The following is a 24429-nucleotide window of genomic DNA, read 5'->3' as shown; positions in this document are numbered from 1 at the left end:
CAGCCTAATTGGTCCATGCTGGTGTTTATGCTTCAAACAAGCCTCCTCTCACCCCTCTTCATCTCACCCTATCAGCATATCCTTCGGTTCCTTTCTCCCTCATGTGCTTATCTAGTTTTCAGCAAGTGGCCAGCAGAGAGATCAGGTGAGTGGTGAGGGGTGATTTCCAAAGTCACTTCTCGAGCCACAGAGTGAAAATCCGAACACAGGGACACCCACAGAGCACCGTGTCATTTCCCAAGTCAAACTCCTTTCCCTCTCTCTACCTCCCCCCCCTATTCCTCTTCCCTCTGCCCTGCTCTCCTGTGCCCCTTTCCAGTGACCCTCTCTTCTGTGTCCCTCCCTCCTGTGCATGTGCTGATTTTTTTTTTTGTAAAAATATACTTTATTCATAAAATATCTTCAATCACATTTAAAACCATTTCAAAAACAACATTACAAGGGTACAATCCAGGTTAAACTTTTACAAAATGTATCACCAGGTGCATCAGCACAAACAATATTACAATCATTTACAGCCTTTCATTTTGATCTGTACAGCCCGAGGGGCTCTAAACAGTTCCCAGTCTCTCGGTGCGCTGTGGTAGAAAGGTCTTAGACAGCGACCCTTCCCCATTGCGCCTTTGCGGCAGCTGCCCCAAGCTTTAGTGAGTATCACTGTGCCTTGACCAGTGCCTCTGTGGGGCAGCTCTCCTCACTTGGATACTTGTCCTCAGACCTTGGTAAGAGAGACTTTACAGATTTCACTGGGCGGAGATCACATTAATCTTATTCTGACACAATGCCAGGATTATCTGGATCTATCTGATTTTCCTCTTATTATTGGACTTTGTAGTGATTGTTAATCATTGTTTGTGAGTCCACTTCAGAGGGCAGTTCAGAATTAACCATGTTGTGTGGGACTGGAGTCACATGTAGACCAGACCATACCAGGCAGTTGTAGCAGGTTCCCTTCCCTGAAGGACAATATTTGGGTTTTTAGGACAATTTGAAAGTTTTCATGTTTTGATTTTGATTTTATTCCACAAATTACAAAATGTATTAAATTCACCTTCACAAATGGAGTGGTTGAGGTGAATAGCATAGTTGCCTTTAAGGGAAAAATAGATTAGCACATGAGGGAGAAAGAAACAGAAGGATACGCTGATAGGGTGAGATGAAGATGGGTCAGTGGAGGCTCTTATGAAGCACAAACACCAGCATGGACCAATTGGGCCGAATGGCCTGTTTCTGCACTGTAATTCTATGTATGTAACTTTCCGTGGTTGGATTTGAACTCTCAATCTCTGGATTGTTAATCCAGCACCATAGCAATTCAGCTGCCATACCTGGAGACACATTTATTGAAACGTCTTTTAACTCCTTCTTTAAAGATTTTACCTCAAGGCCTCGGCCTTTCCCAAAAGCCTTGGCTTGGATTTGATAGTTTTGCCCAGTGTTGTGGCTGATTGCTGAATTTGGGATGTGCAGTCTAAGTGAGTACAGTGTATCGAATTTTCTAGGATAAACCAGAATCCTTCAATCATCTACATCTTACACTTGAATGATTTCTCTTTCTTTAGTGCCCTGGGACGTAGATTATTAGGCCCTGGGTATTTTTCAGCCTTTAACCTCCCACTGCATTACCCTCATCAACCATCTTTGTTACCGTATCAGAAAACTCAAGCAACTTAATTTAACATATTTTTTATATACGTTCGTGGGAAATGGGCATCACTGGCTCGGCCAGCATTTATTGCCCATCTCTAAATGCCCTTGATAAGATGTTGGTGAGCTGTTTCATGAGTCACTGTAGTCTTTGTGTTGTAGGAACACCCACAGTGCTGTTCGGGAGAGAGTTCCAGGATTTTGACCCAGCGATAGAGAAGGAATGGTGATATAGTTCTAATTCAGGATGATGTATAACTTGGAGGGGAACTTGCAGTTGGTGGTGTTCCCATGCATCTGCTGCCCTTCTCCTTCTAGTTGGTAGAGGTCACAGATTTATTTGCGCTGCCCCTCCTTAATTAACCCGCATTTGCCCAGGTGATGATTAATTTTGTCTTGAATTATCATTTCTAGAAGCTTCCCCACCACTGATGTTAAACTGACAGGCCTATTGCTAGCCTTATCTTTACACATTTTTGAACAAGGGTGTAACACTTGTGCAATTCCCCAGTCATCTTGCTCCACCCCTGAGTCTAAGGAAGACTGGAAAATTATGGCCAGTGCCTCTGCAATTTCCACTCTCACTTCCCTTAGTATCCTTGGATGTATCTCATCCAGTCCTGGTGCCTTATAAAATTCAGTACAGCCAGCCTATCCAATATCTCCTCCTTATCAATTTTCAATCCTTCAAGTGTCTGAACTACCTCCTCTTTCTCCATGACCTGGGCAGCATCTTCTTCCTTGGTAAAGACAGATGCAAAGTATTTATTTAATACCTCAGCCTTGCCTCCTGCCTCTTGCAGAAATCCCCTTTTGGTCCTGAATTGACCCCATTCCTCCTTTTACCACCTTTTTACTATTTATAGGTGTGGAAATTTGAGGTCCTGTTTGCTGATTTCCTAACTAGCTCCATAGATTCTGACTGCAGGAACAAATCCCTCTTTCAACCTGTGTTATTGGGAGCTTTTCACCCTCCCAACCCCACCCCCCCTTAGGGTGCTCTGCAGCCATTCAGTGACATCCTTGACCCTGGCATCAGGGGGCAACACACTATCCTGGGTTCTCATCTGCAGCTGCAGAAATGTCTGCCTGTACTCCTAACTATTGAATCTCCTCTCACGATTGCTCTTCCAGTCTTCTTTGTGCCCCCTGTACAGCTGAGCCAGCTGTGGTACCACGGACTTGGCTCTGGCTGCATTTCCCAGATCAACCATCACTTTCATCACTATTCAGAACTGAATACTGGTCAGAGAGTGAGATACACTCAGGGACTCCTGCATTACCTGCCTTCCTGACACTTCCTGACATCTTCCCTGTAAACCCTAGCTTGGATTTTAGTGCTAAGCCCCCTGTACTGGTAAAGTGAGCCAGCTCTCAGGACTGGGTATGGGGTAGAATCGGAACCTGCTTTAGTTGCTGATGTAAATTATAGACAGATCTTCTTCAGGTGATGGGTGTTTGACTAATACCATGGGTAATGTTTGTACTCTCCTGCCTGGGAGAACTACTATCCTGAGTATGGTGAGGGAGTGGGATGAGCCTCTACAGACCTAAGTTCCCACAGCCCATCATACCTCAATAAGCTGAATATTGTGTGCCTGTTGTTTTTTTAACCTTCTGTGTAGATTTATAACTCACAATAAATTCATATTTAGCTTTACCCAAACAGCCTCTTCTGTCAGTGTAGTGTATTCCTATTCACTGAAACACTCAGGAGCGTACAGGAAGAGTCCTGTACACAATATATTGGTCACTGTGGAGAGGAAGACTGAGTTAACATTTACTCAGTTTTCCTCACCACAGATGCTGTCAGACCGGCTGAGTTTTTCCAGCTATTTTTGTTTTTGTTTCAGATTTCCAGCATCCGCAGTATTTTGATTTTATATTATATTGGTCACTGTGGGCTGATATACTTTTTCCATCAATGGGTTTATAACTTCCAGTTCACAGGAAGCATAACATTTCTTTGAGAGAGAAAGAATTGCTTTTATTTATCAATTTTCACAGTCCATCCAAAAGCACTTTACAACCAATGAAGTGCTTTTAGAAGTGTAGTGTTTTGAATCTCTGATCTCATAAGTCATCTGCTCTCACAAACAGCAATGTGTCAGCCTCAGCGCTCAAGTCTCTGGAGTGAGACTTGAACCCACAACCTTCTGACTCAGAGACAAGAGTGCTAACTAAGTCATAGCTGACAATATATTATAATATTTCTGCTGTATTAGATTAAATTTCTAAAGGGTTAAGCCCCAAGGCTGTGTACAGAATGCTTTTCGCCCTGTAAACTGGCAGCCTGAAAGTTTGATTTGATTTAAAGTGGTAACTAGTTAGAGCTGCAGGTGTCAGTGTTGTCTTTGTGATGAGAGGTTCTGCCTCTATCACCCTTTCAGACAGTAAATCCAGACCTTCAATACCCTCTGCATGAAAAAAATTAATTCTCAACTCCTCTCTAAACCATCCATCAATTACTTTAAATCTCTGCTCCCTGGTTATTGACCTCTCTGCTCAGGGAAATAAGTTTAAACAATCCCATCAGCTGCCTCTGCCACTTCCCTCCCTTCCACTAGCCCGCCTGGACAAACTTCCATTAATGCTCCCCCTCTGCCCTAGCCCTGAACTCACATCTTTCTCTAGTTTCTTTCCTATCTCCCCTCATGGCCTCTCTGAGCTCATCTTGTCCATGAGACCTGCCTCCTGTTCCCTTGAGCTGATTTCTCCCAAAACCACTGATCACCCAATTTCCCCCTCCTGGTCCCCATGTTAGCCGATATTGTTCACGGTTCTCTCTCTTCAGATATTGTCCCTCTCTTCTTCAAATCTGCTGTTATCGCCCCTCTCTTCATAAAAAACCCCAACCCTTGACCCCTCCATCCTTGCAAACTATCGTCCAATCTCCAACCTCCGTTTCCGCTCCAAAGCCCTTTAACACGTTGTCGCCTCCCCATCCTGGAAAGATACATAGGGTCAGATGTGAGGTGAGGGTGAGCGCCAGAGTGAGGGGTCAGGCAAGCAGTATGGCACCAGGAAGAGGCCGGCAGCGAGGTAAGGTGCAGAGTGAGGGATCACTCCCCAAGTCACTACCCCAGTCAGAGAGTCAGTATCTGACTCAGTCACGTCCCCATCACAGAGGCAATCTCCAAACCACAGAGTCAGTCATTTCTCCCTTTTGTTCACTCTCCTGTGCCCCTCCCTCCTGTGACTCTCTCCCCTGTGCAGCTCTCCCCTGTGCATGTGCTGATCCCACCACTGCACGTCATCACTGCCTTGCACACTGTGGGTCTTCATCTTCTGATTTGTTGTCAAACACATCTGAGGCTACACATCCCACACTGATGTGGTCAGTTTAAAAACCTCCGAGGATGAAGAATGTTATTCCCACACTAGAAATCTCTGTCAAATGTTTACTGGGGGAACTGAGACAGCAGCTGCAATAACTGAGGTTTTATTCAGATGGGACAATGACAAGTTTAAATCCCCACCTGATCTGTTGCTCAAAATCACCTCTGTTTCACCGGTCAGTTTCCCAAGCTTCAGGAAACTCATGTTACTCCAGAAATATTTGGATTGGCTGTGAGAGACGTCAATCAGAGAGCCCCACCCACTCTGCCCATTCCCTCCTCTTCCTGTTCCACAGCTGCTTCACTTCCTGTAGGGACTCAAAACCAACTCAGGACATGGTGAGTGAACGAACACAATTTATAATAATTACATCCCATAATATCCACACTAATCTTCAGGCAGTCTGACTATCCTGTGGGGAATCAGCTGTGGAAATGCCCCTTATGCTGTGTGAGAACATCCAGCTGAGAGAGCTGTTTACTCGGTGCTTTGTGCTGAACTGTTTGCCTGGAGCTGTGTGTTGGATATTGAGTGTGTTTATTGGAAGCATTTCCCTTCTGATTTACAGGCTGACTTTTGTTGATGGCTCATTACTGAATATGAGAAGGTGAGGTGTAATTATCTGGGAGTTGCAGAGTGTCTGAGGATTCTTACTGATTTCCTATTGTTGAGTTCTGTGTGTGTGTGTTGGGAGCTGGTTATTATCCTGTGGACTATGAATTGTCAGTTCTGTCTGTGTGTTAGGATCTCTATATTTCCCATCTTTTCAAATCCCTCCATGACCTCCCACCACTCTATCTCTGTAACCTCCTCAGAAAAGAAAAAAGAAAGACTTGCATTTATATAGAGCCTTTCACGACCACCAGATGTCGCGAAGGTCTTTACAGCCAATGAAGAACTTTTCAAGTGTGGTCACTGTTGTAATGTAGGAAACATGGCAGCCAATGTGCGCACAGCAATCTCCCACAAACAGCAATGTGATAATGACCAGATAACAAAAACAGAAAATGCTGGAAAAACTCAGCAGACCTAACAGCATCTGTAGAGAGAAAGACAGAGTTGACGTTTCGAGTTCATATGACTTTTCCTCAGAGCGGGATGACCCGATAATCTGTTTTTTAGTGGTATTGATTGAGGGATTAATATTGGTCAGGACACCAGGGATAACTCCTGTCTTTTTCTTCAAAATAGTGCCATGGGATCTTTTACACCCACCTTAGAGAGAGCAGAAGGGGCCTCGTTTGAGATGTCATCTGAAAGACGGCAGCTCTGACAGTGCAGCACTGCCACACCCCTTTTGTGCCATACTATTCGATGATTCTGTGTGACTCGATGAAGGGCTTTCCGTTACCATCCCTGGCTCTCCCTGTCATTTCCCTGTGTTGATCAGGAACAGGGCCACTGTGCATAGGAAAAGGTGCAAGTTCCACTCACAGGAGAGACCAGTGACGCTCTGCCTCAGCTCATCTGCTGCTGAATTCAAAATCCTGGGCTTGGATTTGATAGTTTAGCCCAATGCTGTGACTGATAGCTGAATTTGGGATGTGCGAGTGCAGTATATCTAACTTCCCAGGATAAAGCAGAACCCTTCAATCAGCTACACTGAAGCAATATTTTCCTTAGCTTTTAGCACTTCCTGTCCAGTGTGTTCTTCTCAAATAATTTTGGTAAGCAAGGGGAGAAATTTCAAAATTTCCATTGAATTAATATTTCTCCTGTGTGTTTTTTATATTGAACACATACTCTAAGGGTAAAACTGGTCTTCACCAGCACGACTCGAGCTCATAGTGAATTGATAGCCTGTTTTACACTCCACCCGACTGTCTTTTCCATTGCCCTCATGGTGCATTGGAAGATGGGAGATTGGGTGGAGGAAAGAAAGTAGCCACGTTGCCTGCTCCTGGTCACTATCCAGTGTCCCTGCTGGAAACAGAGGGTGTGTGACAGTCCAATGAGGAACTAGAAAGGACTTGCATCTGATCCCCATATCGGGGAATAGCAGACTGACACTCACTGTGGAACAGTTTCTAACTGAGGAGTCAGTCCTTTCAGCAAAGGAGGAGAGGGAGTTGGAGGAAATCATGTTTCTTTTTCCTGTTTTACAGAAGGATTGCACCGTACTACACCAGAGAATACAGAGAGGATAGACACCTCAGATAGATCCCGACTATGACCCAAGAAACAACTGTGTGAAGACATCCAGTCCCTTCGCAGCATTGCTCAACACAGAGAAGGTTGGGCAGTGAAACCATCATCTGAAAATCATCTGGCCCAGGGAAGCTTTGACATATCATCAGATCTGAAACTGGTGAGTCGTGTGGAGCCTTCCATCAGAACCAATCTTTCTGAAGGTTTGGCTGTGGGAGATCAGTCAGGGTGAGGCTGGGAAGAAGTGTAAGTGGGCTCCAAGTGTGATGAGAGCTTCAATCATTCATTGAGCCTCATGGACCACTGACTGATTCCTACAGGTGAGAGGCTGTTCAAGTGTGAGGAGGGCTCCACAGGCTCATAAGATCTCCTAAGATTCAAAGTGCTTTCGTGACAACCACCGTTAGCACAAGGGCAGCTACATGGAAAATAAAAAATTCAAGCGTGAACTGTGTGACAAAGCCGTCCTAGGGTTTTCCAGCCTCCTGGACCATCAGACAAACCACACAGAAGAAAAACCCTTCAAATGTAATGTTTGTAATAAAACTTTTGTGACATCTTGGAACCTCCTTAAACATCAGATGATTCACACAGGGGACAAACCATTCACGTGTGAGGTGTGCAATAAAGCATTCACACGGTCATCAACACTCATGCAACACCGACGCATTCACACTGGGGAGAAGCCATTCATATGTGCTGTGTGTAACAAATCATTCTCGCACTCATCGACCCTCCGCATACATCACCGCATTCACACAGGGGAGAAACCATTCAAGTGCAACGTATGTGACAAATCATTCTCGGACTCATCGAACCTTCGCAGACACCAACGCTTTCACACAGGAGAAAGACCATTTCAGTGTGAGATTTGTGACAAGGCTTTCACCCACTCCTCCGATCTCCTGAAGCACCAGAGGATCCACACTGGGGAGAAACTATTCACTTGTGAGGTGTGCTTCAGATCATTCTCTGATTCACCGTATTTTCGTACACATCAACGTATTCACACAGGAGAGAAACCTTTCAAGTGTGTGGTGTGTGACCAAGCTTTCACACGATTAGTGACGCTCATGCAACACCAACGTATCCACACCGGGGAGAAACCATTCACATGCAAGGTGTGCGACAAGTCATTCTCAGAGTCATCCTACCTCCGTACACATCAACGTATTCACACAGGGGGGAAACCATTCAAGTGTGAGGTGTGTGACAAAGACTTCATTAACTCATCCAATCTGCTGGTCCATCAGAGGATCCACGCAGGGGAGTAAGAGGGAGATTTGGAATGAAATTTTTCTGAAGACTTTGACCCTCCTGTGCCACTAGAGGATTCATACTGGAGAAAAATAATTCAAGTGCCATGTTTGTGAGACAGCTTTCACCCAGCCCACCTAACTCATAAAGCACCAGCGGATTCACACTGGTGAGAAACCATTCAGGTGTGAGGTGTGTGATAAGACTTTCACACAGTTAGCATATCTCCTGGTCCATCAAGACACACACAGGGGAGAAACCCTTTCAATCTGAGTTCTGTAAGAAAGCCTTTACACAGTTGTTGGACCTCCTGGAACATCAGCGAACTCACACAGGATACAAATGCTTCCAGCATGATGTGTGACAGGATTGTTTCACCTACTCCTCCCTCATCATACACCAATATCTCTACACAGACTTGGAGCCGGGCCATCTGCTCCCATTACACTGAGAGTTGTCTGTGTTGTTTACCCTCCAGTGCTCACACAGAGGGGCTGTCATTCCAAAGCACTGTCTATCTCAACAGTGTCTGCCTTGAACCTCTCCCATCATCAGTCCGATCATTTCAATAAGGCCAATTTAACCTTTGACTGGATCATCAAACATCACCAAAATAAGGCATCAATATGCTGAGAAGCTCCTGTCTAAACTCAGTGCAAAATTCAAGCAATAACGCACTCTACCCAGGAAAGCTCGGTATTGGTTTCATTGAGGTTTTTGAGCTTGTTTTCAAATCCCTCCATGGCCTATCCCCTCCCTAGATCTGTAATCTCTTCCACCCCTCAGTACTGCACTGGAGTGTCAGCCATGAATTGTGCTCAAGCCCTGGAGTGGGATTTGAACGCACAACCCTCTGACTCAGAGAACAAGGTTATGGGTTCAAATCCAACTCCAGATGGATTATTCCATGAACATGGATTAAAGTTGTTGTCAGAGCCACACGAATAATTCCTCAGACTCTGGACCCCCTGTACAAACCCCGCCCACCATTTATTGCAACACAAACATGTTGTAAAATGAGTGAAGAAACTATCTTGTAGATGTTTACACACAGCATTGCTCATGAAGCCAATCAATCACAACATACCATAAAGCTGCTTTAATTGGTCACATATTTTTAAAAATATGCAAGGAAGTGCACAGGTTGTGATCAAGAGTTTACACTTGTTTCTGTTCGTTTTATCAGCATAATCTGGCTGAAATTGACAATATCAGGAATTTTAAATATAAGTAACATCAAGCATTAATTGGACTGTTGCAACCTTTAACTCTGGTTTATTAAACATCACCCAGGAAGCTGGTACCAACCATGGAAATGACCACGGCCCCAGATGGGAATAATGAGAGTGACAAGCTTCTGTCGATTGCGCCTGTTTGAGGCGGCTCTTCAAATTACACTCAGGGATTTTGGTTGTTCAGGCACCAATAGTCAGTCATATTCATGACTTCAGTCTACATGTTGTGGTCAGCAATTATTTCAGCAAACTACAGGCCCACAGAAAATAGTTTATTTCAGTTGTGTCACATAAACAGGAGAAATAGTTAAAATAGTTTAATATTGTCATAATTACATTATTACCTCAATAATATTGTATGGAGTTTCTGCTTTGTCTTTTCATGTATGATAGTTTAAAATGGTGAACTTTCTCTTTTTCTCTCTCACCTTCATAATGCCGGAGGTGGGGAGAGAGAGAGAGAAAGAGAGGAAAAAGAGAGGAGCAGAAATTCATAACATTCGAAAAGAATCACAGTGATCGTTGCAATCAGCTGAACTCTGTGATGTTTAACATTAATAGAAGATGCTGAGAATGATCTGGGATATTCTGAAGGATGATGAATATCATCAGCAGTCATACTGTGTTCTGCTCACACATGTCACAGGCCAGCTTCAAGCTCTGTTACCCTCCCACCATCTTCTGAAACCCAGTTGAGAAACTGATTTTAGTTTAGAACTACATTTTCCAGATGGAGACTAAAGACCACAGTTAAACTCAAATATATCAAACAATTACTTTACACCAAGAAATCCTCACAATTTATGGATTGATCTTTCAAAGATATCAATATCTGAAGAAGACAAGAAAAGCTTTAAGTGCTTTGGGTGTTGGCAGTGGGTGTGAGCTGGGGGTGGATTTAAAGCAGATTCTGGGCCAGCAGTCTCCAAGTTAATTGATTATGGCTGATTTGTATATTAACTCCACTTGGTTCTATATTCCTTAATACCTTTCCTGACATAAATCTCTCAATCCAATTTTACATATTATCTGTTGACATTTCAAAGTAGTAACTGTGTTTGGGATGTTGGGTAAACTGAAGGCAGTAGTTAAAGGGACAGTATTTGCCTGGAAAGTGGAGGTGACATTGTTCCCTGAGTGTTGGGATGGTGCACAGCTTGGGTGAAACATTGCATTGGTTTGTGTCAGTGGAAAGCCAGTGACAGATTGAGAAGGGGGCTGAACAGGAACTGTCCAGGTTGGTTGAGAAGTTAAACAGGAAGTTCCCTGGCTGTCACAGAATGTGACACTGTCTAGAGAAAGAGCTTTGGCATTTGTTTCTGGATCAAATTTTAATCCACCCCAGATAGGGCTTGAACCCACAATTCCTGGTTTAGGAAGCCAGTGCCTTATCCATTAGGCCACTGGTGCTGGACATGATGGAGGTTTGGTGACTGTAATTTTGACCCTTTGTCTCGATGTAATCGCTGCCAAATTTGATGCCTTTTTGTGGGCTGGCCCTTTCTTTTCATCCACAACCAGATTGGATCAATTCCAAACATTCCTGTAACGAGCTAACAGGACTGGGATTTGCTTTTTGTGTGTGTAATTAATGCTGGCAAAATATAGATTGTATGTGAGAAGCAATTGTCTTTCCAGAAGTTTCCTTGCTTGCCCTGACTCGAAGTTTCGGTGATTTCCCCAACCCAGCTTCCCAGTCACCACCTTGACCTCGCTGTCTCACCTGGTCTCACTACTCTCATCGTATCAATCACAGAGAAGGCCATCTCTGATCACTTCCATGTGTTACTCAGCACCCACATCCTCTTCCCACATTGCAGCTCTACCTCCTTCTGTATCCGTCCCTGGAAAAAACTGTCCCCCAATTCACTAACAACTGCACTCTCCAAATTCCAACTGTCTCGGCCTTTGGGCATCCGTTCACCACAACATTTCTGCAGTTCCTGATTTACTCAACCCCACCCTCACCTCCACCTGAGATGCCCGAGGCCCCAATAAAACCATTCCCCTCTCTCACCCTGGCCCTTTCCCCAGGTACAAACTTCATATCCACTCCCTTAAGTCCAAAAGACACAGACTTGAAAGGTTATGGTGGACAACTGGTTAACCATCCACTGCCAGTGGACATCCAGGGACAGTTTAGATGGAGCTTGACTCTGTATCTAACCCGTGCTGTACCTTCTCTGTGAGTGTTTGATGGGACAGAGTCAATGTGGAGAAGTTATTCCATCCCCATTTTAAATGTGGAGAAGCTATTCCTTCAATTTCATATCCCAGTGTTTTTTAAATGTGATGAGGGTTTCTGCCTCTACCATCCTTTCAGTCAGTGAGTTCCAGACCCTCACCACCGTCTGGGTGAAAAGATTACTCCTCAATTCCCCTCTAATCTTTCCATCAATTACTTTAAATCTCTGCTCCCCGGTTATTGACCTCTCTGCTCAGGGAAATAAGATTGAAACAAACCCATCAGCTGCCTCTGCCACTTCTCTCCCTTTCACTTGCCCACCTGGACAAACTTTCATTAATGCTCCCTCCTGCCCTGGCCCTGAACTCACATCTTTCTCTAGTTTCTCTCCTATCTTTCCTCATGCCTCTCTGAACTCATCTTGTCCATGAGACCCACCTCCTGTTCCCTTGGCCCTCACGAAACTGCTAATCATTCAACCTCCCCTCCTGGTCCCCATGTTAGCCGATATTGTTCATGGTTCTCTCGATGTTGTCCTCTCTCCTTTAAATCTGCTGTTATCACTCCTCTCCTCAAAAAAACTAACCCTTGATGTATATATATATAATAAATGACTGGGAACCAGTGAATATGGCCAGTAGGACTAAGAGGAAGGGCAGGCAGGGAGAAATTACTGAGCACAGTGGGACTGGGGGTCTGAAATGCATTTGTTTCAATGCGACAAGTATAACAGGCAAGGCAGATGAGCTTAGAGCTTGGATTAATACTTGTGACTATGATGTTATTGCTATTACAGAGACTTGGTTGAAGGATGGACAGGATTGGCAGATAAACGTTCCAGGATTTAGATGTTTCAGGCAGGATAGAGAGGGATGTAGAAGAGGTGGGGGAGTTGCACTGCTGGTTAAGGGGAATATCACAGCTGTACGACAGGAGGACACTTCGGTGGGCTCATGCAGCGAGGCAATATGGGCAGAGCTCCGGAATAGGAAGGGTACAGTCACAATGTTGGGGGTTTACTAAAGGCCTCCCAATTGCCGGCGGGAGATTGAGGAACAGTTATGTAGGCAGATTTTGGAAAGATGTAAAAGCAATAGGGTTGTTGTGGTGGGTGATTTTAACTTTCCCTATATTGACTGGGAATCGCTTAGTGCTAGGGGTTTGGATGGTGCAGAATTTGTAAGGTGCATCCAGGAGGGCTTCCTGAGACAATATGTAGATAGTCCAACTAGGGAAGGGGCAAAAACAAAAAACTACTGTGGATGCTGGAAATCCAAAACAAAAACAGAATTACCTGGAAAAACTCAGCAGGTCTGGCAGCATCTTCTGCAGGTCATGAGGACTCAAAACGTCAACTCTTTTCTTCTCCGCCGATGCTGCCAGACCTGCTGAGTTTTTCCAGGTAATTCTGTTTTTGTTTAGGGAAGGGGCAATATTGGACCTGGTATTAGGGAATGAACCCGGCCAGGTAGTCGAAGTTTCAGTAGGAGAGCATTTTGGGAAAAGTGACCATAATTCAGTAAGTTTCAAGGTACTGGTGGATAAGGATAACAGGAGTCCTCGGGTTAAGGTACTTAATTGGGGGAAGCCTAATTATAACAATATTAGGCAGGAACTGAGGAATCTAGACCGAAGGCGGATGTTTGAGGGCAAATCAACAACTGACGTGGGGGGCTTTCAAATGTCAGTTGATAAGAATTCAGGACCGGCATGTTCCTGCTAGGATGAAGGATAAGCGTGGCAAGTTTCAGGAACCTTGGATAACGAAGGATATTGTGAGATTAGTCAAAAAGAAAAGGGAAGCATATGTAAAGCTAGAAGGCTGGGAACAGATGAAGCCCGTGGAGAATACAAAGAAAGTAGGAAGAAACTTAAGCAAGGAGTCAGGAGGGCTAAAGGGGGTCATGAAAAGTCACTGGCAACCAGGATTAAGGAAAATCCCAAGGCCTTTTATACATATGTAAAAAGCAAGAGGGTAGCCAGGGAAAGGGTAGGCCCACTCAGGGACAGAGGTGGGAATCTGTGTGTGGAGCCAGAAGAAATGGGAGAGATATTAAATGAATACTTCTCATCAGTATTCACCAAAGACAAGGACTTAGCGGTTGATTTGTCCAGGGATGAGTGTTTAGATAGCCTGGATCATGTTGAGATCAAAAAAGAGGAGGTGTTAGGCGTCTTGAAGAATATTAAGGTGGATAAGTCCCCAGGGCCAGGTGGGATCTACCCCAGAGTACTGAGGGAGGCAAGGGAGGAGATTGCTGGGGCCTTGACAGAAATCCTTGTATCCTCACTGGCTACGGGTGAGGTCCCAGAGGACTGGAGAATGGCCAATGTTGTTCCGTTGTTTAGGGTAGCAGGGATAATCCAGGAAATTACAGGCCGGTGAGCCTTACGTCAGTGGTAGGGAAATTATTGGAGAAGATTCTTCGTGACAGGATTTACTACCATCTGGAAGCAAATGGGCGTATTAGTGAGAGGCAACATGGTTTTGTGAAGGGGAGGTCATGTCTCACTAACTTGATCAAGTTTTTCGAGGAACTGACAAAGATGATCGACAATGGAAGGGCAGTGGATGTTATATACATGGATTTCAGTAAGGCCTTTGACAAAGTCCCTCATGGCAGACTGGTACAGAAGGTAAAGTCGCACGGGATCAGAGGTGAGCTGGCAAGATGGATACAGAATTGGCTTGGTCATAGAAGACAAAGGGTAGCAGTGGAAGAGTGCTTTTCTGAATGGAGAGCTGTGACTAGTGGAGTTCCGCAGGGATCAGTGCTGGGACCTTTGCTGTTTGTAGAAGACGTAAATGATTTGGAGGAAAATGTAACTGGGCTAATTAGTAAGTTTGCAGACGACACTAAGGTTGGAGGAGTTGCAGATAGTGAAGAGGATTGTCAAAGGATACAATGGGATATAAATCAGTTGGAGACTTGGGCAGAGAAATGGCAGATGGAGTTTAATCCGGACAAATGCGAGGTAATGCATTTTGGAAGGTTTAATACAGGCAGGAATTATACAGTAAATGGCAGAACCCTTAAGTGCATCGACAGGCAGAGGGATCTGGGTGTACAGGTCCATAGGTCACTGAAAGTAGCAATGCAGGTGGATAAGGTAGGAAGGCATATGGCATGCTTGCCTTCATTGGCAGGGGTATTGAGTATAAAAGCTGGGAAGTCATACTGCAGCTGTATAGAACCTTGGTTAGGCCACACTTGGAATATTGCGTGCAACTCTGGTCACCACATTACGAGAAGTATATGGAGGCGTTGGAGAGGGTGCAGAGGAGGTTTACCAGGATGCTGCCTGGTCAGGAGGTTATTAGCTATGAGGAGAGGTTGGAGAAACTCGGATTGTTCTCACTAGAGCGATGGAGATTGAGGGGCGACTTGATAGAAGTTTACAAAATTATGAGTGGCATGGACAGAGTAGATAGAAGCTTTTTCCCAAGGTGGAAGAGTCAATTACTAGGGAACATAGATTTAAGGTGAGAGGAGAAAACTATAGAGGAGATGTACGGGGCAAGTTTTTTACGCAGAGGGTAGTGAGTGTCTGGAATTCGCTGCCAGAGGAGGTGGTAGAAGCAGGTACGATAGTGGTGTTTAAGAAGCAGCTTGACAAATACATGAATAGGGTGGGAATAGAGGGATACGGACACCGAAAGTGCAAAATGTTTTAGTTTGACAGGCAATATGATCGGCGCAGGCTTGGAGGGCCGAAGGGCCTGTTCCTGTGCGGTACTATTCTTTGTTCTTTGAACCCTCTGTCCTTGCAAACTACCATCCCTTCTCCAAAGTCCCTCCTTGAATGTGTTGTTGCATCCTAAATCCTGGAAAGAGACATGGGATCAGGCAAGGGGGGAGAGACAGAGCAAGGGGTGTGGCACTGCCGACAGGCTGGCAGAGAGGTCTGGTGCGGAATAAGGGATCATTCCCCAAGTCACTCCCCAGTCACAGAATCAATCTTCGAGTAATGGCCAATTATTTTTCCCTTCTGTTCATCCTGCTCTCCTGTGCCCCCTTTCTCTTGTGAATGTGCTGATCCCACCACTGCACATTATCGCTGCCTTGGATGCTGTGGGTCTTCCTCTTCTGATCTGCTGTCAAACACATCCGAGGCTACACATCCCACACTGATGTTGTCAGTTTGAAAGTCTCCGAGGATGAAGAATGTTATTCCCACACTAGAAATCTCTGTCAAACATTTACCGGGGGAATTTAATACATTAAACAGACATCTCTGGTGACAGGTACATTCATCGTATGTCCCTATTTTTCACCCAGGTAGAGACCTTCTCTCCTACCTAAACTAGGACCATCTGTTCTTCCCCTATCTGTTGAAGAGCACACTTAATCTTAGTTGTTATTGCCAATGCTCTGACTGCAGTCCGGCTCCCAAGGCCTTTCTGTTGTTTGCAGGCCCTAAGGCTGTGCAAAGTTCATTTGGTAACCTTTAACTGCCAATGTGCTTGGTAGCCCTGGTTGCCTGGAGATTTTAAGTAATTCATTCCTTTTGAATAAATTCTCCCTTACCATAAATTCTTACTTACTTTCTTCCCCCTAACAATATCTTTAAGGGAAAACTAGATAAGCACATGGGGGAGAAAGGAACAAAAGGATATGCTGATAGGGTGAGATGAAGAGTGGTGAGAGGAGGCTTGTGTGAAGCTTAAACACCAGCATCGACCAATTGGGCTGAATGGCCTGTTTCTGCACTGTAATTCTATGTATATAACTTTCCGTGGTTTGGATTTGAATTCTCAATCTCTGGATTGATAATCCAGCACCAGAGCAATTTGGCTGTCATACCTGGAGACACATTTATTGAATTGTCTTTTAATGCCTTCTTTAAAGATTTTACCTGAAGGCCTCAGCCTTTTCCAAAAGCCTGGGCTTGGATGTGAGAGTTTTGTCCAGTGCTGTGGCTGACAGCTGAATTTGGGATGTGCAGTCTGAGCGAGTGCAGTGTATCTAATTTCCCAGGATAAACCAGAACTCTTCAATCAGCCAAACTGAAGCAACATTTTCCTTAGTTTCTAGCACTTCCTGCCCAGTCTGTTTTTTTGAAATAAGTTTGGAAAATAAGGGGAGAAATTTCAAAATCTCCATTTAATTAACATTTCTCCTGAGTGTTTTTGATATTAAACACATAGTCTAACGACATGAGCTCATAGTGAATTAATAGCCCGCTTTACACTCTGCCCAACTGTCTTTTCCATTGCCCTCTGAATTCAACAACTTTAGATCTTAAACTCCCCCTCCCCCCATCCCCACCCCGTTTCTTCCCCCTCCCCCTTTTTTTTTCAATAATTTATATAGATTCTTCTTTTCCCACCTATTTCCATTATTTTTAAATCTAAAACTAAAACTTTGTTAGTCTTTCCACCCCACCCCCACTAGAGCTGTACCTTGAGTATCCTGCCTTCCATTCTTAATTAGCACTTTTCTTAGATAATATCACCACCTTCAACAACTCTTTGATCCTTCTGTCTGTGACATCTTTTGATTATCTTCTCCTATCACTGCTTGCTTATCCCCACAACCACCCCACCCTCGACTTCTCTCTCCCCCCGCTCCCCACCTTAGACCAGCTTATATTTCACCTCTCTCCTAACTATACTTCAGTTCTGCCGAAGGGTCGTGAGGACTTGAAACGTCAACTGATTTCTTCTCCACCGATGCTGCCAGACCTGCTGAGTTTTTCCAGGTAATTCTGTTTTTGTTTTGGATTTCCAGCATCCGCAGTAGCTTTTAGCTTTTTGTTTTTATCTTAGGAATACATCAGTATTTGGGTACAGCTAAATAAAGTGAATTTATTGAGAGTTACAAATCTATACAGAAGATTGATAACACAGAAGACAAACAACAACACAACATTCAACTTACATCAAACTTTGAATCAACCAAAATAACAGAATATTTGGAAATGACTCAAGATCTTTCCCAGAACATAAAATGAATCTTGGAAGAGTGTAAGGTGAACATATCACACTGTTATTACATCACAATATGATGGGCTGAGGGAACTCAGGTCTGTAGAGACTCACCCAACTCCCTCACCATACTCAGGATAGTAACCTCCCAGACAGGAGAGTACAAACATTACCCATGGTATTAGTCAAACACCCGTCACCTGAAGAAGATCTGTCTATAATTCACATCAACTGAAGCAGGGTCTGATTCTACCCCATACCCACTCCTAAGAGCTGGCTCACTTTACTAACACACACGCTCACATCAGGGGAAACTCTCAGAAGACTACAGACAGAAGTTTCTTTAAAATCCCTGTGCTTTAGTCTGGCTCCCAATTCCGATGGTCAGAAATGGCATCGAACTTTCATGACACAGGATGGTGCTCATTTCCATCATACAAACGCACCAGTGGTTACAGAGATCCAATGGTCACGTGGGTCCATGGACCAATCAGTTTCCTTTCCTGGAAGACACTCTTCCCTCCCCACAGGTGAGCTGGACAGCGCTTTCTAATTCCCAACTCTGCCCTTTGACCCTGCAGTCACCACAATGCTTTTGTTGCTGTTAATCTGGTTTAACCACTCCCTCTTTTTCACCTTCTGCATTCTTGTTCCCGAAATTATCTTTACTCTCTTCCTTCATGGTTATCTCCCTGTTTCTCAAGTCCAAGGAGTGAAGATTTGAGCGTATCTGGCAGACAACTGGTTCAGCCATCCATCGCCAGATCTGATGGACAACATATGGTCCTACTTTCCTCTGCCAAAACTGCTCATTACTCCAGGACCATCCTGAAGAGAAAGGTAATCCACAACTTCTCCTCCCCAAAACCAACTGTGTCCTTGTGGAAGTTATGTTCCAGCTGTACAGAGCTCTGTTTAGACCCTATCTGGAGAACTGTGTTCAGTTCTGGGCACCGCACCTCAGGAAGGATATATTGGCCTTCGGGGAGTGCAGCGTAGATTCACCAGAATGTTCCTGGGCTAAAAGGGTTAAATTATGAGGACTGGTTGCACAGACTGAGCTTGTATTCCCTTGGATATAGAAAATGAAGGCGTAATCTAATTGAGGTGTTTAAGATGATTAAATGAGTTGCTAGGGTAGGCAGAGAGAAACTATTCCATCACTAAGATCGCCTACTTCCCCTTCCTCTGTAACATCGCCCATTTCCAACACCCCCACCACCGCACTCGTCCATCTGCTGTTGAAATCCTCATCCATGCTGTTGTTGCTTCTAGAATAGACTAGACTATTCCAATGCTCTCCTGTCCAGCTTCCCATCTTCCACCCTCCATAAACTTCAGGTCAGCTAAAACTCTGCCGTCTCTATCCTAACTCACACACCTATCACCCCTGTGCTCGCTGACCTACACTGGTTCCCAGTCCGCCAGTGCCTCCAATTTAAAATTCTTATGCTCCAGTACAAATTGCTCCATAGCCTCACTCCCTCCCTATCTCTGTCACCTCAAGCCCTATCTCCCTCCGAGATCTATGCACTCATCCAATTATGGCCTTCAGTCCATCCTCCCACCCCCATTCCCTTCACCTAACCATTGACAGCATTGTCATCTAGGCTCCATGCTAATGAATTCCCTCTTTAAGCCTCTCTGCATCTTTACCTCTAGGATCCTCCTTAAATCCCTTCTTTGACCATATTTTTGGTCATCCCCTTCTAACATCTTTATGTCTTGATATTAATTTTTCTCTGATGACGTCTCTATGAAACACTTTGGGATGTTTGACTATATTAAAGTGCTCTATAAATCCAAGCTGTTATCCTCTCACATTCCCTCCAATCCTCAAGTACTGACCTGGAGTACAGACTGTGGACATTGATTGGCCTCTAGTGCTCTGTCCGAGTGGCCATTCAGCATGTGTAGACCCAGACAGTGAATGTTGTGAGACAATGGAGACTGTCACAGCCGAGACACATCCTGCCCTCCCCCTGACTTCCCAACCGGGGTCACTGATGAGGAACGGGATTCCTGGCTGATTCTTCCCCTCCATAGACCAGAGATGCTAAGGCTAATTGAAGTCCCTCCATTACTACCTCAGGAATGGCTCCTCTCTGGATGCTTGTGCTGGTAGATCAGAAGCTGAAGCCTTTCTAACCACTGAGTATCTGATTGCCTTCTCGGTCAGAGTGAGAGTCAGTGAGTGACTTGTACCTGACGCTGTACTGAAAGGATGCTGAGTTTATACAGGAGCTTCTATACATATTGATGTCTTCTTTTGTTGATGTTGGGTGATCTGGTCAAAGGTTAAATTGATCTTCTTGAAACAATCGGACTGATGGTGGGAGAGGTTTGAGACAGACGCTGTTGAGACAGACAGTGCTTTGGAACAACAGCTCCCCTGGGTGAGCACTGGAGGGTAAACAACACGGACAATCTCAGTGTAACGGAAGCAGGTGACCCGGCTCCAAGTCCGTGTGAAGATGTCAGTGTATGATGAGAGAGGAGTAGGTGAAACAATCCTGTCACACGTCACACTGGAAGGGTTTGTCTCCTGTGTGGGTTCACTGATATTCCAGGAGGTCTGACAACTGTGTGAAGACTTTATTACAGATCTCACACTGGGCGTCTAGCCCGCGTGTGCGTATTAATGGACCAGGAGATACGCTGAAGCATGAAAGTCTTGTCACACACCTCACACCCGAATTGTTTCTCATAAGTGTGAGTCCACTGGTGCTTTAGGACATTGCAAATTTGGGTTAAGGCCTTGGTACAAACATTGTTTGAAAACTTTTTCTCCTGTGTGAATCCTTTGGTGATGTCAAACACGTCACAAAATCCTGATCACAAACCTCACACTTGAAGGGTTTCTCACACATGGATTCTCTGGAGCAGAAGTTTTGTTGACCTTAAAAATGATTTATTGTGCACCTCATTGGTGAATGCGTTGGTGCCTGCGGAGGTTCGATAACTGTGAGAATGATTTGTCGCACTGCTCACATGTGAATGGTTTCTCCCGTGTGACTGCATTGGTGTTCAACGAGGATTGATGACTTCGAGAAGAATTTGTTGCACACCTCACACTTGAAGAATTTCTCGCCTGTGTGAATCCTCTGGTGCATCAGGAGATCAGAGTAGCAAGTGAAAACCTTCTCACAAACCTCACACCTGAATGGTTTCTCCCCTGTGTGTATCCGCTGGTGTGTCCTGAGCTTTCCTGACTGTGAGAATGATTTGTCACACATTCCACACTTGTGCGGTTTCTCCCCTGTGTGAATGCGCCGGTGTACGCGGAGAATCGATGGGTATGCGAATGATTTGTTGCACACTTCACACGTGTAAAGCTTCTCCCCAGTGTGAATGTATTGGTGTTCGAGTAGGGTCGTTTTACGCGAGAATGATTTCTTGCAAATCCCGCACATGAATGGTTTCTCCCCTGTGTGAGTGCATTGGTGGTTGAGCAGTGCCCATGACAGTGAAAACGATTTGTTGCACACCTCGCACGTGAACGATTTTTTGCCAGTGTGAACATGTTGGTGTACCAGGAGTTGTGCTGGGTTGGAGAATGATTGGTCACACACTTTGCACATGAATGGCTTCTCCCCTGTGTGACTGCGTTGGTGCACATGGAGGGCCGATGACTGTGAGAATGATTTGTTGCACACCTCACATCTGAATAGTTTCTTCACAGTGTGAATCCTCTGGTATGTCAGGAAGACATCACAGAAGTTTTATCACAAAACTCGCACGTGAATGGTTTCCCTTTCATGTTGCTTTCCTTACGTTAACAGGTGTACATCATATAACCTTGCCTGTTGGGAGTACATATGACTCTGTGGAGCCCTCCTCACACATCTTACACTTGAACAGCCTCTCGCCTGTAGGAATGAGTCAGCAGTTCACAGAATCACAGGCAGAAGAGGCCATTCGGCCCATCGAGTCTGCACCGACACATGAAAACACCTGACCTACCTACCTAATCCCATTTACCAGCACTTGGTCCATAGCCTTGAATGTTATGACATGCCAAGTGCTCATCCAGGTACTTTTTAAAGGATGTGAGGCAACCCGCCTCCACCAACCTCCCAGGCAGTGCATTCCAGACCGTCACCACCCTCTGGGTAAAAACATTTTTCCTCACATCCCCCCTAAACCTCCTGCCCCTCACCTTGAACTTATGCCCCCTTGTGACTGATCCTTCAACTAAAGGGAACAGCTGCTCCCTATCCATGCCCCTCATAAGCTTGTACACCTCGATCAGGTCGCCCCTCAGTCTTCTCTGCTCCAACGAAAACAACCCAAGTCTATCCAACCTCTCTTCATAACTTAAATGTTTCATCCCAGGCAACATCCTGGTGAATCTCTGCTGCACTCCCTCCAGTGCAATCACATCCTTTCTATAATGTAGCAATCAGAACTGCACACAGCTGTGCGGTTTCTCCCACTCCAGCTGTGGCCTCACCAAGGTTCTATACAACTCCAACATGACCTCCCTACTTTTGTAATCTATGCCTCGATTGATAAAGGCAAGCGTCCCATATGCATTTTTCACCACCCCACTAACATGCCCCTCTGCCTTCAGAGATCTATGGACACATACGCCAAGGTCCTTTGTTCCTCAGAACTTCCTAGTGTCATGCCATTCATTGAATACTTCCTTGTCAAATTACTCCTTCCAAAGTGTATCACCTCACACTTTTCAGGGTTAAATTCCATCTGCCACTTATTTGACCATCCGATATCTTCCTGTAGCCCAAGACACTCAACCTCACTGTTAACCACCCGGCCAATCTTTGTGTCATCCGCAAACTTACTAATCCTACCCCCCACATAGTCATCTATGTCATTTATATAAATGACAAATAATAGGGGACCGAGCACAGATCCCTGTGGTACGCCACTGGACATTGGCTTCCAGTCACTAAAGCATCCTTCTGTCATCACCCTCTGTCTCCTACAACCAAGCCAATTTTTAATCCACCTTATCAAATTACCCTGTATCCCATGTGCATTTGCCTTCTTTAAAAGTCTCCCATGTGGGACCTTGTCAAAGGCTTCGCTGAAATCCATATTAACTACATCAACTGCACTGCCCTCATCTACAAACCTGATCACCTCTCAAAAAATTCAATCAAATTTGTTCGGCATGACCTCCCTCTGACAAAGCCCTGCTGACTAACCCTGATCAAACCTTGCCTCTCCAAGTGGAGATAGATACTATCCTTCAGAACTTTCTCCAATAGTTTCCCTACCACTGACGTGAGACTCACTGGTCTGTAGTTCCCTGGCTTATCTCTACAACCCTTCTTAAATAGCGGAACCACATTAGCTGTTCTCCAGTCCTCTGGCACCTCCCCCGTGGCCAGAGAGGAATTAAAAATTTGGGTCAGAGCCCCTGCGATCTCCTCCCTTGCCTCCCTCAGCAGTCTGGGACACAAATCATCTGGATCTGGAAATTTGTCCACTTTTAAGCCTGCCAACACCTCCAATACCTTGTCACTCCCTATATCAATTTGCTCAAGAACCTTGCAGTCTCTCTCCCTGAGTTCGATACCTTCAACCTCATTCTCTTGGGTGAAGACGGATGTGAAGTATTCATGCAACACTCTAGCAATGTCCTCTGGCTCCACCCATAGATTGCCCCCTTGGTCCCTTATGTGCCCTACTCTTTCCCTGGTTATCCTCTTCCCATTGATATACTTGTAGAATATCTTGGGATTTTCCCTACTTTTACCAGCCAGAGTTTTCTCATATCCCCTCTTTGCTCTCCTAATTGCTTTCTTAAGCTCCACCCTGCACTTTCTGTACTCCACTAATGCCTCTGCTGATATGCTTCCCTTGTACCTGCTAAAAGCCTCTCTTTTCCTTCTCATCGTAACCTGAATATCTCTGGTCATCCATGGTTCTCTGGGCTTGTTACTCCTTCCTATCACCCTAGAGGGAACATGTTGAGCCTGTACCCTCCCCATTTCCTTTTTGAACACCCCCCACTGTTCCTCTGTAGATTTCCCCACAAGTAACTGTTCCCAGTCAACCTTGCCAGATCCTGCCTTATTTTACTAAAATCTACTCTCCCCCAATCCAAAACATTTTTTTTCAACTTGTCGATTTCTCTGTTCTTGAGGCTCAATGAATGATTGAAGCTCTCACCACACTTGGAGCCCACTCTCACTTCTTCCCAGCCTCACCCTGGGAGGGTGATCACTCACAGCCGAACCTTCAGAAAGGTTGGATCTGATGGAAGGTTCCACACCACTGACCAGTTTCAGATCTGATGATCTGCCAAAGCTCCCCTGACCTGCCTGATTTGCAGATGATGGTTTCACAGTCCAACCATCTCTAAATTGGGTAATGCTGTAAAGGAGTACGGTTTATCCTCTCTATATTCTCTGGTGTGGTACGGTGCAATCCTTCTGTAAAACAGGAAAAGGAAACATGATTTCCTCCAACTCCCTCTCTTCCTTTGCTGAAGGGGCTGACTCCTCAGTTAGAGACTGTTCCACAGTGAGTGCCAGTCTGCTATTCTCTTGTGCGGGAGTCAGATGCAAGTCCTTTCTTTTTCCTCAGTTGACTGTCACACACCCTCTGTTTCCAGCAGGGATACTGGATAGTGACCAGGAGCAGACAATGTGGCTACTTTCTTTCCTCCACCCAGACCCCCATCTTCCCAGGCACTGCTGAGTTTTTCCAGGTAATTC

The 24429-nt window shown here is 45.0% G+C and overlaps 4 protein-coding genes and 1 pseudogene across 5 annotated transcripts in view; 3 read left to right on the top strand and 2 right to left on the bottom strand.

The window, feature by feature from the left end:
* The window catches only part of LOC144695216 (uncharacterized), an 82940-nt gene extending 72330 nt beyond the window's left edge, over nucleotides 1-10610 (top strand). The window contains exon 4 of the mRNA XM_078566111.1: nucleotides 7648-10610. Within this exon, the coding sequence (XP_078422237.1) occupies nucleotides 7648-8408 (761 nt within the window). The 3' untranslated portion in view covers nucleotides 8409-10610. The remainder of the gene's footprint in view (nucleotides 1-7647) is intronic.
* The window catches only part of LOC144695207 (uncharacterized), a 469933-nt gene that overhangs the window by 312455 nt on the left and 133049 nt on the right, over nucleotides 1-24429 (bottom strand). The gene's annotated exons all lie outside the window — the stretch shown is intronic.
* Nucleotides 1-24429, bottom strand: part of LOC144695266 (uncharacterized) — a 290534-nt gene that overhangs the window by 172084 nt on the left and 94021 nt on the right. The gene's annotated exons all lie outside the window — the stretch shown is intronic.
* LOC144695162 (uncharacterized) overlaps nucleotides 1-24429 on the top strand; it is a 144183-nt gene that overhangs the window by 68406 nt on the left and 51348 nt on the right. The gene's annotated exons all lie outside the window — the stretch shown is intronic.
* The window catches only part of LOC144695240 (uncharacterized), a 100903-nt pseudogene that overhangs the window by 68416 nt on the left and 8058 nt on the right, over nucleotides 1-24429 (top strand). Inside the window, exon 2 of the transcript XR_013579910.1 lies at nucleotides 7092-7337. The product of XR_013579910.1 is annotated as an uncharacterized LOC144695240 (transcript). The remainder of the gene's footprint in view (nucleotides 1-7091; nucleotides 7338-24429) is intronic.

Source organism: Cetorhinus maximus, chromosome 21 (genome assembly GCF_964194155.1).
Source record: "Cetorhinus maximus chromosome 21, sCetMax3.hap1.1, whole genome shotgun sequence".
Taxonomy (NCBI): domain Eukaryota; kingdom Metazoa; phylum Chordata; class Chondrichthyes; order Lamniformes; family Cetorhinidae; genus Cetorhinus; species Cetorhinus maximus.
This window is presented reverse-complemented; position numbering and strand designations above follow the sequence as displayed.